The sequence below is a fragment of the Accipiter gentilis genome, chromosome 5 (genome assembly GCF_929443795.1).
Source record: "Accipiter gentilis chromosome 5, bAccGen1.1, whole genome shotgun sequence".
NCBI classification, from domain to species: Eukaryota; Metazoa; Chordata; class Aves; order Accipitriformes; family Accipitridae; genus Astur; species Astur gentilis.
The window spans coordinates 17,545,823-17,558,904 of NC_064884.1; the positions used below are offsets into that span (position 1 = coordinate 17,545,823).

At 37.2% G+C, this 13,082-nt stretch overlaps 1 protein-coding gene across 7 annotated transcripts in view; it reads right to left on the reverse strand.

The window, feature by feature from the left end:
- KIF16B (kinesin family member 16B) overlaps positions 1-13,082 on the reverse strand; it is a 145,731-nt gene that overhangs the window by 58,839 nt on the left and 73,810 nt on the right. For 5 of the 7 annotated variants that reach the window (XR_007506046.1, XM_049800518.1, XM_049800522.1 and 2 more), the window contains 3 exons: positions 5,855-5,887; positions 5,451-5,504; positions 2,508-3,863 (listed from right to left, as the gene is read on the reverse strand). Coding sequence is in view for 6 of the 7 variants with exons in the window: in XM_049800518.1 (XP_049656475.1) it covers positions 2,508-3,863; positions 5,451-5,504; positions 5,855-5,887 (1,443 nt within the window). In the remaining variant the exon portion in view is untranslated. The remainder of the gene's footprint in view (positions 1-2,507; positions 3,864-5,450; positions 5,505-5,854; positions 5,888-13,082) is intronic. The other 2 variants (XM_049800520.1, XM_049800519.1) reach the window with 1 other exon arrangement.

Below are 13,082 nucleotides of genomic sequence, written 5' to 3' on the forward strand. Positions count from 1 at the left end.
TAAACAAAAGAAAAGAAGTTCCCGCAAAAGCAGGGGAAACTATGCAAAGCTGGGATTCTACCACTTATCCTACGATTGTATATATCTAAATTGAAGTACAACGCTACAGCTACTTTATTCCACCCTGGAGGTCAAAACAGAAAATTAAAGAGATGATGAATGCTGAGGCTTAGGCTGGAGTAAAGCAGGCTGAATTGTTACTTCATTTTTAGAGTACTTTTTGCAGCACTGCCAGAAACCATCTGTTTCTTTTGATTAGCAGCAAAACAATTTTGCATCCTGAGGAAAAGTGGATGGAAAATGGCTGATGGATATAGGAGTGTTTGCAACTATGGAAAATCAGAATTACATTAAAGGAACAAAGCTTATCTCTTGATTTGTAAACATCCTACTATCAAAAGATATCACTTTCTATAGCTATAAACTTATCCAGCGATGTGATGCATCCACCAGTAAGTACATTAAAGTGCACCTTGCCACTTGCCAGCGATACATCCCGTTGTCTCAAAGATGACTCTACAGTTGCTTTATGTTAATTCTATTGCCACAAACCTCTGCCAGTAAAGACAAACATGTATGCATTATTCCAGTATAAGTTAACTTCAAATTATTGTTTTGGGTGTCATCCCTCTAAGCAAAAGAATTTGAGCTAACCCTAATTCAAACTGGAAAAAAAACATTTTATCCAGTTATGATGGACTTAGATTCATAGAGCATTTCAAATGAACATTGCATTTAAACATTTTCAGAGTTAACACTGATCTGAACCAGAGCACATTATCACATAATGGTTTCTAGATAAATAAGCAACATATACAATTCATATGTTTACTATAGCACCTAAGACATCGTGTACTGTGAAGTGTAAACTCAAACACAAGAGCAATAAGTAGCCCGAAGCATTTAACATACTATCATGTATCTTAAGATTTTCTTCTACCTCAACATTCATAAAAACATTCCGAACTGAATTATTCAGGCCCCTGGGCAATTCACTGAAAGACTTCAAAGTTTTATTTAGTTTGTGCAAGAGGACTTTAAAGTAAACAAGAAAAAAATCCAAGGGAAAAAAAAAAAAGAGACCTTTTCACTTTCTTGGTATCTTTTCCACATCTCAGTCTTCCAGCTGACAACATATTTTTTCACTTATCACACAACTCGGCAATCTCTTGAGGGCTAAGCTGTCTATTTTTGTGGAACCTCCAGTTCTTTATAGCTGACTTTAGTCAAGTGGGATGCTTAGTGTAGAAAACCAGATTTTATGTTCAGGACAATTATGAAAAATAACGGCAATATCCACAACAAAATGATAAATCAGTATTGAAAGTGCTCGACTAAAAACACACATAATGAGCTCTAAATGTTGAAAAAGTGACCTTTACACAGGGTATAGAGAGGAACTATTCTCTTCTGATAATGGTTTAACAGGAAGAGGATACAGAAGAGCTCTTTAATTTGGCTATAGGCAATTTTCTTTTTTTAGGTGGTTTTTCTAATCAAGCATCTGTTTGGAGAGCTTATGAAAGAAGAGTCAGGTAATTAGTGGAATATTAAAAAAAGAAATGACAAATGCTACCTCAAGAAAAAATTCTTCATTGTTTCACCAATAATCACAGGTTTTAAAGCTCTAGCATTAGCAAATCAGACAACACATTTAAAATGGCAATTCTGCGCTTTTTTCCATACTGCATGGACTAAATGCATTAATCCCAGTGGATATTTGCTCAGGCCAAAAATAAAACAAAAGATTCTTTCCTCTTCTTCCCCACAGAAAGATCCTCCCTTACCTGAATCACTTTTCTCTGAGCTTCCCATACTTAGGCTGAATGTACGCTACCAGATATCATAACTGATGACATTGCTTCTGTACCTAAAAGGGTTTGTCATCACATAGAGCTGTATTAAAGCCTCTGTATATTTTCCAATAAGCTTAAAAAACACCATCAAATTTTACAGGGATATATGGCTAGTCTATTTCATATAGCCCTGAAACCCAATAACAAACATTTAAATATTACACCTGTTTGAATACCAGAAGTGTTCAATACATCATCAGTTGAGAGAGACAGTTGGCAGTCTACCGTAACTATCAGTCTCCAAATCTTGAACAAACATCTAGCTTGTTACTAATAAAGAAACAAAATGTTATACATTAATATTTTAAGATAAAAAAGTTGTTAGATGGTACATGTTTTCGTAAGGGCAGAACATAAGGTTGGCTGAGCTTTCTAAATAGGTAAAATAATCTATTTAAGTACTGTGATGGCTAATGCAAATACTATACTGCTGAGAATGGGATAAGCATTTGAACACAATAAAAATTAATGAGTGAGCAAGAATCCTTTAAAAAAAACTATAGACTTTCAATTCTGGGTAAATTACTTGAAACTCCTGAAGAAACTCAAATACTGGGACACAGAACAAGTCACTCTCTCAACACCTAAGGTATAAAATTATTCACTTTTTGTGGATAGGTTCTAATAAATGGAAGCTACCACAACACTTACCGTTCTCGGTCTTGTTCAAGGGCTTTCTGCTCAGCTTCTAGACTGGCCTGCAGACCTGCCTGTTCACTGCAGCTGTTGTTCAAGGTGGCAAGCTTCTGTTTCTGCTCTTCAATTTCAAAGTCTATTGTTGAACGACGTTGCAAAGCAGAATGCCTCCTTTCTAACTTAGCAACAGCTTGCTCCAGCGCCTCTCTCTGCTGTTTTTCCCTTGATTCAAGTATTTCTTTTTCCTTTTTCCGAACCTTTTCTTCCTGACGAGCTACATTGGCTGTGAATTCAAAGGTTTCTTGAAGCTGCTGCAGTTGATTTGTGCTAGCTCTATACTGGGCAAGCTGCTCCTCTTTTTCTTCTATTTCTTTCTCTATTTGATAGAGAGTATTATCTAACCCTAACAAGCCCCTATCAAGGACTTCAGAAGCTCTTTGTTTTTCTTCCAGCAGAGCTGGCAAATGATTACTCTTCAGATACTCAAGCTGGCGTACTTTAGATTGGAGCCTGTACTCCACTGGCTTTATCTTGTCAACTTCCTCAGCCTTGAGTACAGCATCCACACAATTTTCATCATCTCTCTTGACATTTAAATGTTCTTCGTGTGCAAATTTTAATTGTTCCAGAGCTCTTTTTTCATCTGCTATTTCCTTTTCTAGGTGATCCATTTGCTGAACTAAATCTTTTTCCAAAATAGTCAACTGTTGCAGTTGTTTCCTTTTAAACTCTATGAAATCATGCTGTGCTTTTTCTAACTCTTCACAGTTTTCATCACCTTCAGATCGGGCTTCTTTGACTTTCAAAAGAGATTCTCTAATATTCTCAAGATCTCTTTTCTCTTCTTCAACTCTTTGTACATCCCCTCTCTTCAGGAGTTCTATCATGACCTGCTTTTCTCGAAGCTGTTCTTCTAGATGAGCCACCAGCAACACCTGCTCCCTTTCTTGTTCTTCAAGTCTCTTTTTTTCTGATTCCAGCTTAACATACTGTTCATCTTTTTCCTTTTTAAGTTTTTCTAGTTCACGGAAAATTTGCATTTTCTCTGCTTTTTCATCATGATTAAGTTCTTGTAGTCGCTGCAACTCCTCTTTGACCCGGGCAAAAATTTCTTCCTGCTGCTTTTTCTTTTGAAGCTCTATTTCCTGTTGTTCCCGTAATCTCTCCTCTTCAAATTTTTCTTTTTCAGCCAGCAAATCCTTTAACCTGCTCTCAATGTGAACACTTCTCCGTTTCAGACTCTCTTCCTGTTTTCGAATTTGCAGCTGTACTATTTCTGTTTCTTTGCGCTGTGACTCTACTTCTTGCTGCATCCTTACAAGTTCTGCTTTGTCAGACCTTTGTTTTTCTTCCATCTCTTCTATTTGTTTCCTACAGTAAAAAATTACATGCAATAATTCAAACTTTTCTTTCTTGGTTTCCAAAAGACAACATATCCTTTAGAAGTTAAAAATGTTTGGACAAGGATTTTGCAGTATATGTAATGTTTTCTTTTTTTAATAGTTTTGGTTTGCCACAGGTTAAGATCCTGCATTGCTTCGAAGTGACTTCAATGCTTGAGACGAATGGTAAAGAGATTTTTATAGTCTATTTCAACATATAAAGTTGTGGATATATGAAATTATAGGAAGATATGTTACATAGCATTCACATTAGAAAATTAGACTATTAGCTCTGTCAAATCCAATAAAAATATGGATGGAACACAAGTGCACACAGTGAAAAGTAAATTAGATATTTTTATGTATACATACATTCTCATATAGACAACATGTATAAAAGGACTTGATTAGAAATTTGCCTCACCAAATTTAAGCCAACTGATTAATTAAAACAATGTCTTCTCTTTAGGTGAACCCAACTGAATTATTGATAAACAGGATTATAAACTTAGGAACAGATGTATTTGAGAGAGAAATTACTTTAAGATAAATTATTATGTCCTGTGCAATCTCTCTTTTAAAGGTTCTAGTGGATTCCAAATGAGGACAGACTAAGACTTTAAGGTCACCATTATCCCCATAATGCTATCACCTGAATACACGTAGAGATAATCTGCAAGTCAGCTGGTTATTTTGCAAAAAGTTAACATCAGATAAATTAAAGCACAAGCAAAACAACTTCAGCGCAATCTGAATTCAAATCCTATCAACATAAAAAAGAGGATAAATACCAGTGATTCTGTTGCATCATTTTCTGAATAACATCTTCTAATGCTTCAGAGTTTCAGGGGTTTTCTGAGTTTACTTAGCTTAGCCCAAATACATTAACAGCTCTTTCAAAATGGAGCAAGCAGTCTAAAGCTGAGATGGCAGAAAGTGTCTTTCAACTTATGAATCTAATCAATGCTGTGATCTGCAACAAGGTGAGAGCTATTACTTCTAAAAATCTTAGCAGGCATGATGAGCCAGAACAGTCAGCTCCATTTGCCAGCTGAGGTCAATACTTTCTTTTGCACTTCAAACTGATTTCTAAATAACGTCCTGATAAGTATGATTAGTATGCTCATACAGCACTACAGTTACATTTAAGAGAATCAGTTTATAGCATTAGTTGTCCTAATGAAGATTCACTCCAAAGGCAACTAAATCATAAAAGAAAGATCTGAATAAAGAATATAATTTGCCATCTTTTAAAATAACATAATGAAAGTTAAGAGAGAAAGTAATACATTACATTTGTATGATCTACCATCCTTATACCTTTGTGTTTGGTGTTTCCCTTGCTAAAGATCACATTTAGCTACAATCCAGCTTGTCTGTTACTGATCAGTAAGAATGAGCAGTTCAAGAAAATAACCAAAATCTTCACAGAAGATAAAACAAGATAAAATTATTTATATCAGGAACCTCTGCTTGCTGAGTAACAACGTGATTCCAAATTAATAATTTCAATGAGTCTACAATGTGTATATATATTCACACACATGTACATAAAGACCACAGAGAATAATGTTACCTTTTACTTTCTAATTTTTCAAGCTCCTCTCGTTGCTGCCTCTCAAATTCTAGCCTGATTTTAAAAAAAGAACACAGTAAAAAGGTTATTAATTCCTGAATATCACAAAAAATAGGAAGACATGATGCAATTCAGTGTCTGTTTAGAAGATTATAACAACAGTACAAATCAAAAGTTTTAAAAAACTACTTTCTACAATAGCAGAAAATATTTCCTTCCTTAGGGTTACAAATTAGATATCGTGCTGTCTGACCCAAATACAACAGAAAAGTAAATTAATTTCTGAAAAAAACCCCCAAACTATTTAAAAAGTAAAGTTAAACAAGACAAACTATTAGCATAGCCTCTGTAAATTAACTACATGCAGACATGGCAATGAATACAAAGAAATTGAATTTCTCTACCTTAGACAGATCGGTCCTTTTACAGGGAAAAGACTGCCATGGGAGGCAGAGGGAAACAGAGCAATCAATTAAGAAAGGAATTGATAGAAAAAACATTAGCCGTACAGAAGATTTTAAAGTCAACAACAGTTTTTTTTATTAGAGGTTAAATTGGTTAGATTAATAGAACAATCATCACATTACTATTCAAAAGCAAAATTTAAATTGTTCTTTCTAAACACATTTTTCAAATGCCAGTGATGTGGTTTATTAACTTGGCCACTTCTGAGAAGGGAAAGAGCTACAAAAGTATGCTACCACATGCTCCTAGTTCTTCCTTTTCCTCCAAGGGAAAAAACCAAAAACCCTGAAACCCGAAATATTACTATGATGTAACCAGCAGGGTTGAAAAAACTCAAATTCCTGCAAAATGAAACACTCAAGCACAGAACACAATCCAAACCCATTTATCTAAAATATTTTGAGGTCTTCGTGTATTTAGTTTGATAAGGTTCTGAATACTTACAGGAGAGTATTTTATGTCATTTTTAATATCAGCTCTTATTACAGTTCCACAGAAGGCCTCTTATTTTAATTACCTTTGAATGATTTATGTTTTTTAAGGAAGTTTCTGAAAATAATATCTCTATGCTTTTTTAAATAAAAAAGGAAAATCTGAATTCAGATCCTATCAATATAATAAAGGGGATAAATATCAGTGATTCTGTTGCATCATTTTCTGAATAACATCTTCTAATGCTTCAGAGTTTCAGGGGTTTTCTGAGCTTACTTAACTTAGTCCAACTATATAAACACCTTCAGAAAGCTGTAGCGGGTCTGAAATAACTGGATATTTGTGTATTTGGTTGAATATAGAGAACCTATATGTGGATTAAAATATTCAACCAAATACACAAATACCCAGTTACTTCAGACCTGTTACACCTTAAGGAGCTTGCAGATTAGTGAGATAGGTTCATAAATACTGAAAAAATGAAGACTGCACCACAAGTTAACTTCAAGTATGTGAGGAACTGCAGTTTAAGATGTCATGACCACAATTATATAACCAAGTTTTTTAAAAGTAGGTTATGTTTAATATTTCTTTCTAAAATCATACAAATGCCTATGACAAAAAAGAATTGCCCTTGGAAACATGCAAAACATAGGCCAATAATCTAAAGTTTACAAAGCAATTTAAATGAACTTTGATTCCTACGTGCTCAGGTAGTATCTTTAACTGCTGCAATGGCAGAGAAAAACTAGTTTTACAAAATCAATTTTTCCCTATTTCTCACAAATTCATTTTAAAAAATGCCTTCTACAATGCCTAAGGGATTAGCAAATGTAGATTTTTATACACAACTCCAGATAACCAGAGCTCTCATGTAAATATCTCACCAAGAGCCCCTTCACATTTGCATTAAAACTGCGTCTAGGATAGGCACTACTCAATATTTCAGCACAAGAAGAGATGACAACAACTTAGTATTTTTAATTTGATCACAATTTCTGTTGCAGCAATGCAAAATCCAGAAAGTTATGCAAGAGAACAAAAATCAATCTTAAGGGACCTTCAGAAAGCAAAATCTTAATTCAATGGTTACCATGTGCTTATTTTATTTTTCTTTTTTTTTAAGTTATACCTCAATAAGCCCTTGCTTTGGCTATGGTCTGCTGCCTCTGGAATTCATAGATGTTAGTTATCACTTCTTACCTAGGGCTTGGCTAACAAATGGCACTATATTCATTACTTCAGCTGAAAATAATATAGACCCTGAGGAATATAGCTCTGGTCTGTGGAAATGCAGATGTCTGTTGAGCACTGTCAGACGTAGATCATCTTTGCTTAGACAGTTGGCAAAGATGATTTACAAGTATTCCCATGTGTCATGGTTTAACCCCAGCCAGCAACTAAGCACCAAGCAACTGCTCACTCACTTCCCTCCCACCCAGTGGGATGGGGGAGAGAATTGGAAAGAAAAAGGTAAAACTTGTGGGTTGAGATAAAAACAGTTTAACAGAACAGAAAGGAAGAAACTAATAATGATAATAACAACAATAATAAAATGACAATAATAATAAAAGGATTGGAATATACAAAACAAGTGATGCACAATGCAATTGCTCACCACTCACAGACCAATGCCCAGTTAGTTCCCGAGCAGCAATCCTCCCCTAGGCCAATTCCCCCCAGGTTATATACTGGATATGATGTCCCATGGTATGGAATACCCTGTTGGCCAGTTTGGATCAGCTGTCCTGGCTGTGTCCCCTCCCAGCTTCTCATGCCCCTCCAACCTTCTTGCTAACTAGGCATGAGAAGCTGAAAAATCCTTGACTTAGTCTAAACACCACTTAGCAACAACTGAAAACATCAGTGTGTTATCAACATTCTTTTCACACTGAATCCAAAACATAGTACTATACCAGCTACTAGAAGGAAAATTAACTCTATCCCATCCAAAACCAGGACACTATGCTTCGTTAAGCCATAATGATATAAAATGTTTCACAGCGGCTAACTTAATGTGCAAAGCTAGAGCAAAAATCTTTTGATATTTCGACTATCCTATAAAACACATAATTTGGCAAACATATTTTATATAAGCATAAAACAGTAACTAGCTTTTGACTGAGATCTGATACAAGGAATATCAGCCATCACAGGAATCAGTCTGATATAAAAACTGGTCAGTGGTAAAAACTCTGTGATTTTCTCTGTGAGGAATTGCCTCTAGTACCTTTAACAGTGGTGTCACGACAATCAGTTTTACCTTACAGTGAAATAAAAACTGGTTGTGTTCAAAAGGTTGCTCAGGAAAGAGGAATTAACTATGCAAAAGTGGTTCTTTCTTCAGTGAAAATGGTTATTTCCCAAAGCCAAATATTGATCATCATCAACACCCCATTCAACAGCTTCCAAATGCTACAGCCAATTGTTTTAAAAATGCACGTTTAAAGCATTTTAGACAAGTAAATACCAGAAGAGAAGGGCTAACAGCCTGGTGTTTTGCTGCTACATAAATTCTGTGGTGCCTAAGACGGTCTGAGCTCCACTGAAGGCTCTCCTACCTAGGCGTTATTCACAGTGTCTCTGTTCTCTCTCAAAGGTGCTCACACTGGAGCCTTTATTTCTGCAGGGGTAATATTGATGCCTGCCTTCCTTAGCTGGCTGCCTATTTTCTCAATATATTTGGAATTCACCATTTTTGAGACCATTACCTCTGCAATATTTGCTTCAAACTGGTTATGGGCTCAAAGTTATTTCAGGACAGGAGATAATCTGGGGAGGCAGGACAGGCAGTCAATGATTGCAGAAACCTTGTTTATTGAAGAAGCTAGTAAAAAAAAAAAAATCTCAGCATCACTGAAAAAAATCACTGGCTATAACAAATCTCTGCCAGTTTTACAAAGCACAGATGCAATACTGCTGTTTTCTGGTTTAGTCTACCCATAATAAAAATCTTTTTCACATAACCTCTACTCCCTTTATTAATACGAGCACCACTGTGAATAGAAAAAAATATTAGCTTGAATTTAAAAAGAAAGAAACATAGAGATATTAAAGACTAGAATCCACTCTTTCTTCTTTCATAGATCTACCACAAAGGAACATAATCTGATCAGTGTTGAATTAAATAGACACTATTTTCCTCGAAAACATGGCATATCTAGTGATAAGAGCAGTGTCGATAAGCTGCAGAGAAAGGAAGTCAGTTCTACTAGCACAGTACTACAATACCTTAATTTACACAGCACAAAAGTGCTATCTGGTACTACATCTGTTAGGAAAGACCGAGTATTGGCAAGACTACAAAGATGTTACAATGCTGTTCAGTAGCCCAATTTATGAAATTAATTTAAAAAACAAAACAAAACCCCCCATGCTAAATCCATGACAAGACCAAGGTTTCTCATGAGTGATTTTAGAGTTACAGTATAATGTAGCTTACAAAAGGCCCACAAATGAAATCTTCAGCATAAATCTATGTGCAGAATTCTATTTTATCCAAAGCTTATTATCTGAAGCAGTGTTGCATGACATCAGATTAAAGACAAAGACTGGGAACAAGCAGAACAAAGAATTTTGCATGTTAAGCCAAAATTTTATGCAACTATCTCCACATATGGGAAATCAACAGCCAAACAAAACACACACACACCCCCCCACACACACACACCCCGCAAAAGCCACGCACAAAGACCACCCATCTGAAAACAAAATTAAATATAACACTGATTTTCACATGGGAAAGATACAGATATAGTAAGCAAGATCCATCATTTATCTGCTTTCACAACAACTGAAGATAATACCCCACAGGCTCTTTTCCCATTGATTGCTAGATGTGAGATCTTACAAGCTGTTCATTGCAACCTATAGAAACTGCAAATTTAGCTACCAGTCTTTAGGTTATCAAAACTGAAACTGGAAGAATGGTGGTCTTGAAAGTGCTAAATTAACAATAGGCAGAACGCTAGTCAGCTACATAAGTCGCAAAAAAAAAACCAAACCCAAAAAACAGAGGACCAGCTACTGAATCTAGATGTACACTGCTGGTGGGCAGTACAGCACCATTATGTTATGAGAAACTGACACTACAATCTATTGTAATAAAGGGTCATACCAAAGGACCACATCCTACATTGTTGCTGATGAAAAAAAAAAAAGTCCAAACCGAATTTAGTGTAGGGTATTCTTTTCCATCTGCACTTTTCGAGGAAGCAAGATGCTCACCCCCACCTAATGTCTTGGGTAAAATTACCCTGCCTTTGATATCTGGAGATCAGATTTATTGAATGTTTTAACCAGGCTGAACAGAGTCACCACTCAAAAGAATAACCACTGCAGCACTGTACTTGCTAAGCAGCATTCCTAGCTGGAAGTACAGAGCTCAAGCTTTCTGCAAGCTGCCTAACTCTTTACAAATACAATGCCATTGGCTTTGAATTATTACTAAGGCCTAAATGCTTGGTGTCTGCTTTATTCAAAATGTATTCTTTTCTTTAACTTGCATTTACCCTGGCCACCTGTTCCCCCTAAAGGAACACTTTCTGCAGAATTATCTCCTTGGGATAAGCTCACCACAAGATCAGAAAAACCCCAGTGCTGTCACAAAGGAGGAGATGGAAAGAAAACAGTGTTAGCATCAACACAAATAAATTTAAAATGGTCATGGAACCCCAGAGTAAGCTCAAAAGCTGCTGTTGCCAAACTGATGTCCATAAAGATGCATCAGGTATGGAGGATAACTTTCTTCTATGATTTTTAAGACCAGGGCTCAGTTAAGCAGCAGTGCAAACCTCAGGGCCTACCTTCTCATTGCAGCAGTCATGAAAGCAGTAAAAACAGTCATATTTGAGGTTTGCTTTTTTAGAGTTTTTTTTTTTTGGTTGGTTGGTAGGTTTTGGATGCGCAAACATTGGGACCAGTACTGTTCAATATCTTCATCAATGACATGGACAGCGGGATCAAGTGCAACCTCAGCAAGTCTGCAGATGACACCAAGCTGTGTGCTGCAGTTGACGTGCCTGAGTGTTGGGACGCCATCCAGAGGGACCTGGACAAGCTCGAGAAGTGGGCCCATGTGAACCTCATGAGGTTCAACAAGGCCAAGTGCAGGGTCCTGCCTCTGGCTCGGGGCAATCCCCGGGATCAGTACAGGCTTGGGGGATGAAGAGATCGAGAGCAGCCCGGCTGAGAAGGACTTGGGGGTACTGCTGGGTGAAAAGCTGGATGTGAGCCGACAATGTGCGCTCGCAGCCCGGAAGACCATTCGCATTCTGGGCCGCATCAAAAGAAGCGAGGCCAGCAAGTCGAGGGAGGCGATTCTGCCCCTCTCCTCCACTCTGGTGAGACTCCACCTGGAGTACTGAATCCAGCTCTGGAGCCCTCGGTACAGGAAAGACATGGACCTGTTGGAGCAGCTGCAGAGGAGGGCCACAAAAACGGTCAGGGGGATGGAACACCTCTCCTATGAAGAAAGCCTAAAAGAGTTAGAGCTACTCAGCCTGGAGAAGGGAAGGCTCCAGGGAGACCTTATTGCAGCCTTTCAATACCTAAAGGGGGCTCATAAGAAAACTGAGGACAAACTTTTTAGCCCGGCCTGTTGTGACAGGGCAAGGGGTAATGGTTTAAAACTAAAAGAGGGTAGGTTTTGACTAGATATACAGAAGAAAATTTTTACAATGAGGGTGGTGAAATACTGGCACAGGTTGCCCAGAGAAGTGGTAGATGCCCCGTCCCTGGAAACATTCCAGGTCAGGTTGGACAGGGCTCTGAGCAACCTGATCTCATTGAAGATGTCCGTGCTCGTTGCAAGGGGGTTGGACGAGATGACCTTTAAAGGTCCCTTCCAAACCAAACTATTCTATGACTCATGAGCTTCCTTGCTTAGAATAACATATGTACATAACGGTGACTATGGAACAACCTCAGGTAGGTTTTATGGCTCACAAACAAGTGACAGTCATGCAGACCTACATTCCTCCTGTAATGTGAGCCTTAGGCATAATCCTTTCTTGTGTTTACAAATTAAGGAGGACAAAATACCTATTCCTGCAAGCCAGTTCACAAAGATTAATTGAATGCAGGGTAGCAGGAGAACATCAATAGTTAACTCTCTGCTTGTAGCTTAGTCTAATAAAACACAGGCATGAAAGTGTTCAGGAATATGAAAGGTATTTCACCCAATCTTAGCCTCAATTTCAACAGCAACAATGCTCTCGTAATCACACCCAAGAAAGGAAAATAAAAGTTAGAAGTGTCAGATGGGAAAAACGGTAGTGTTTCTAAGAATTGCTGCACACATTGATAATTTAATAATTTCACAGTGTTCAATTTCCAGGAAAGCAAGATGTTTGAAGAACTGATAAGGAAAAGGGAAGCTATATTACACAGAACATATCAAGGGGAAAGAAGAATTTGCTGCAATCTACTCCATCTGAGACAAGCAAGTATCTCTCCAGACTTTCTCTCACTCTCTCTTTTGTGTTTTGTTTTGTTTTTGGTTTTTTGTTGTTTTTTTTTAAAATAAGTTACAGGAAAAATCCTCTCTATAAGACACAATTTGGCATTATCTGAAGACAGTATGAACTTCTTGGGCTGGGAAATCATTCTTAAGTCCACCTTCAACTGCGCCTTGCCCATGCCATTATATTTTGCTGCAAATTTGAAAGAGTAAAAGTGAGGCAATGCTGAAACTATCTGTCCTACTCTATGCTGACTGCAAAGTCAAGGTCAGTA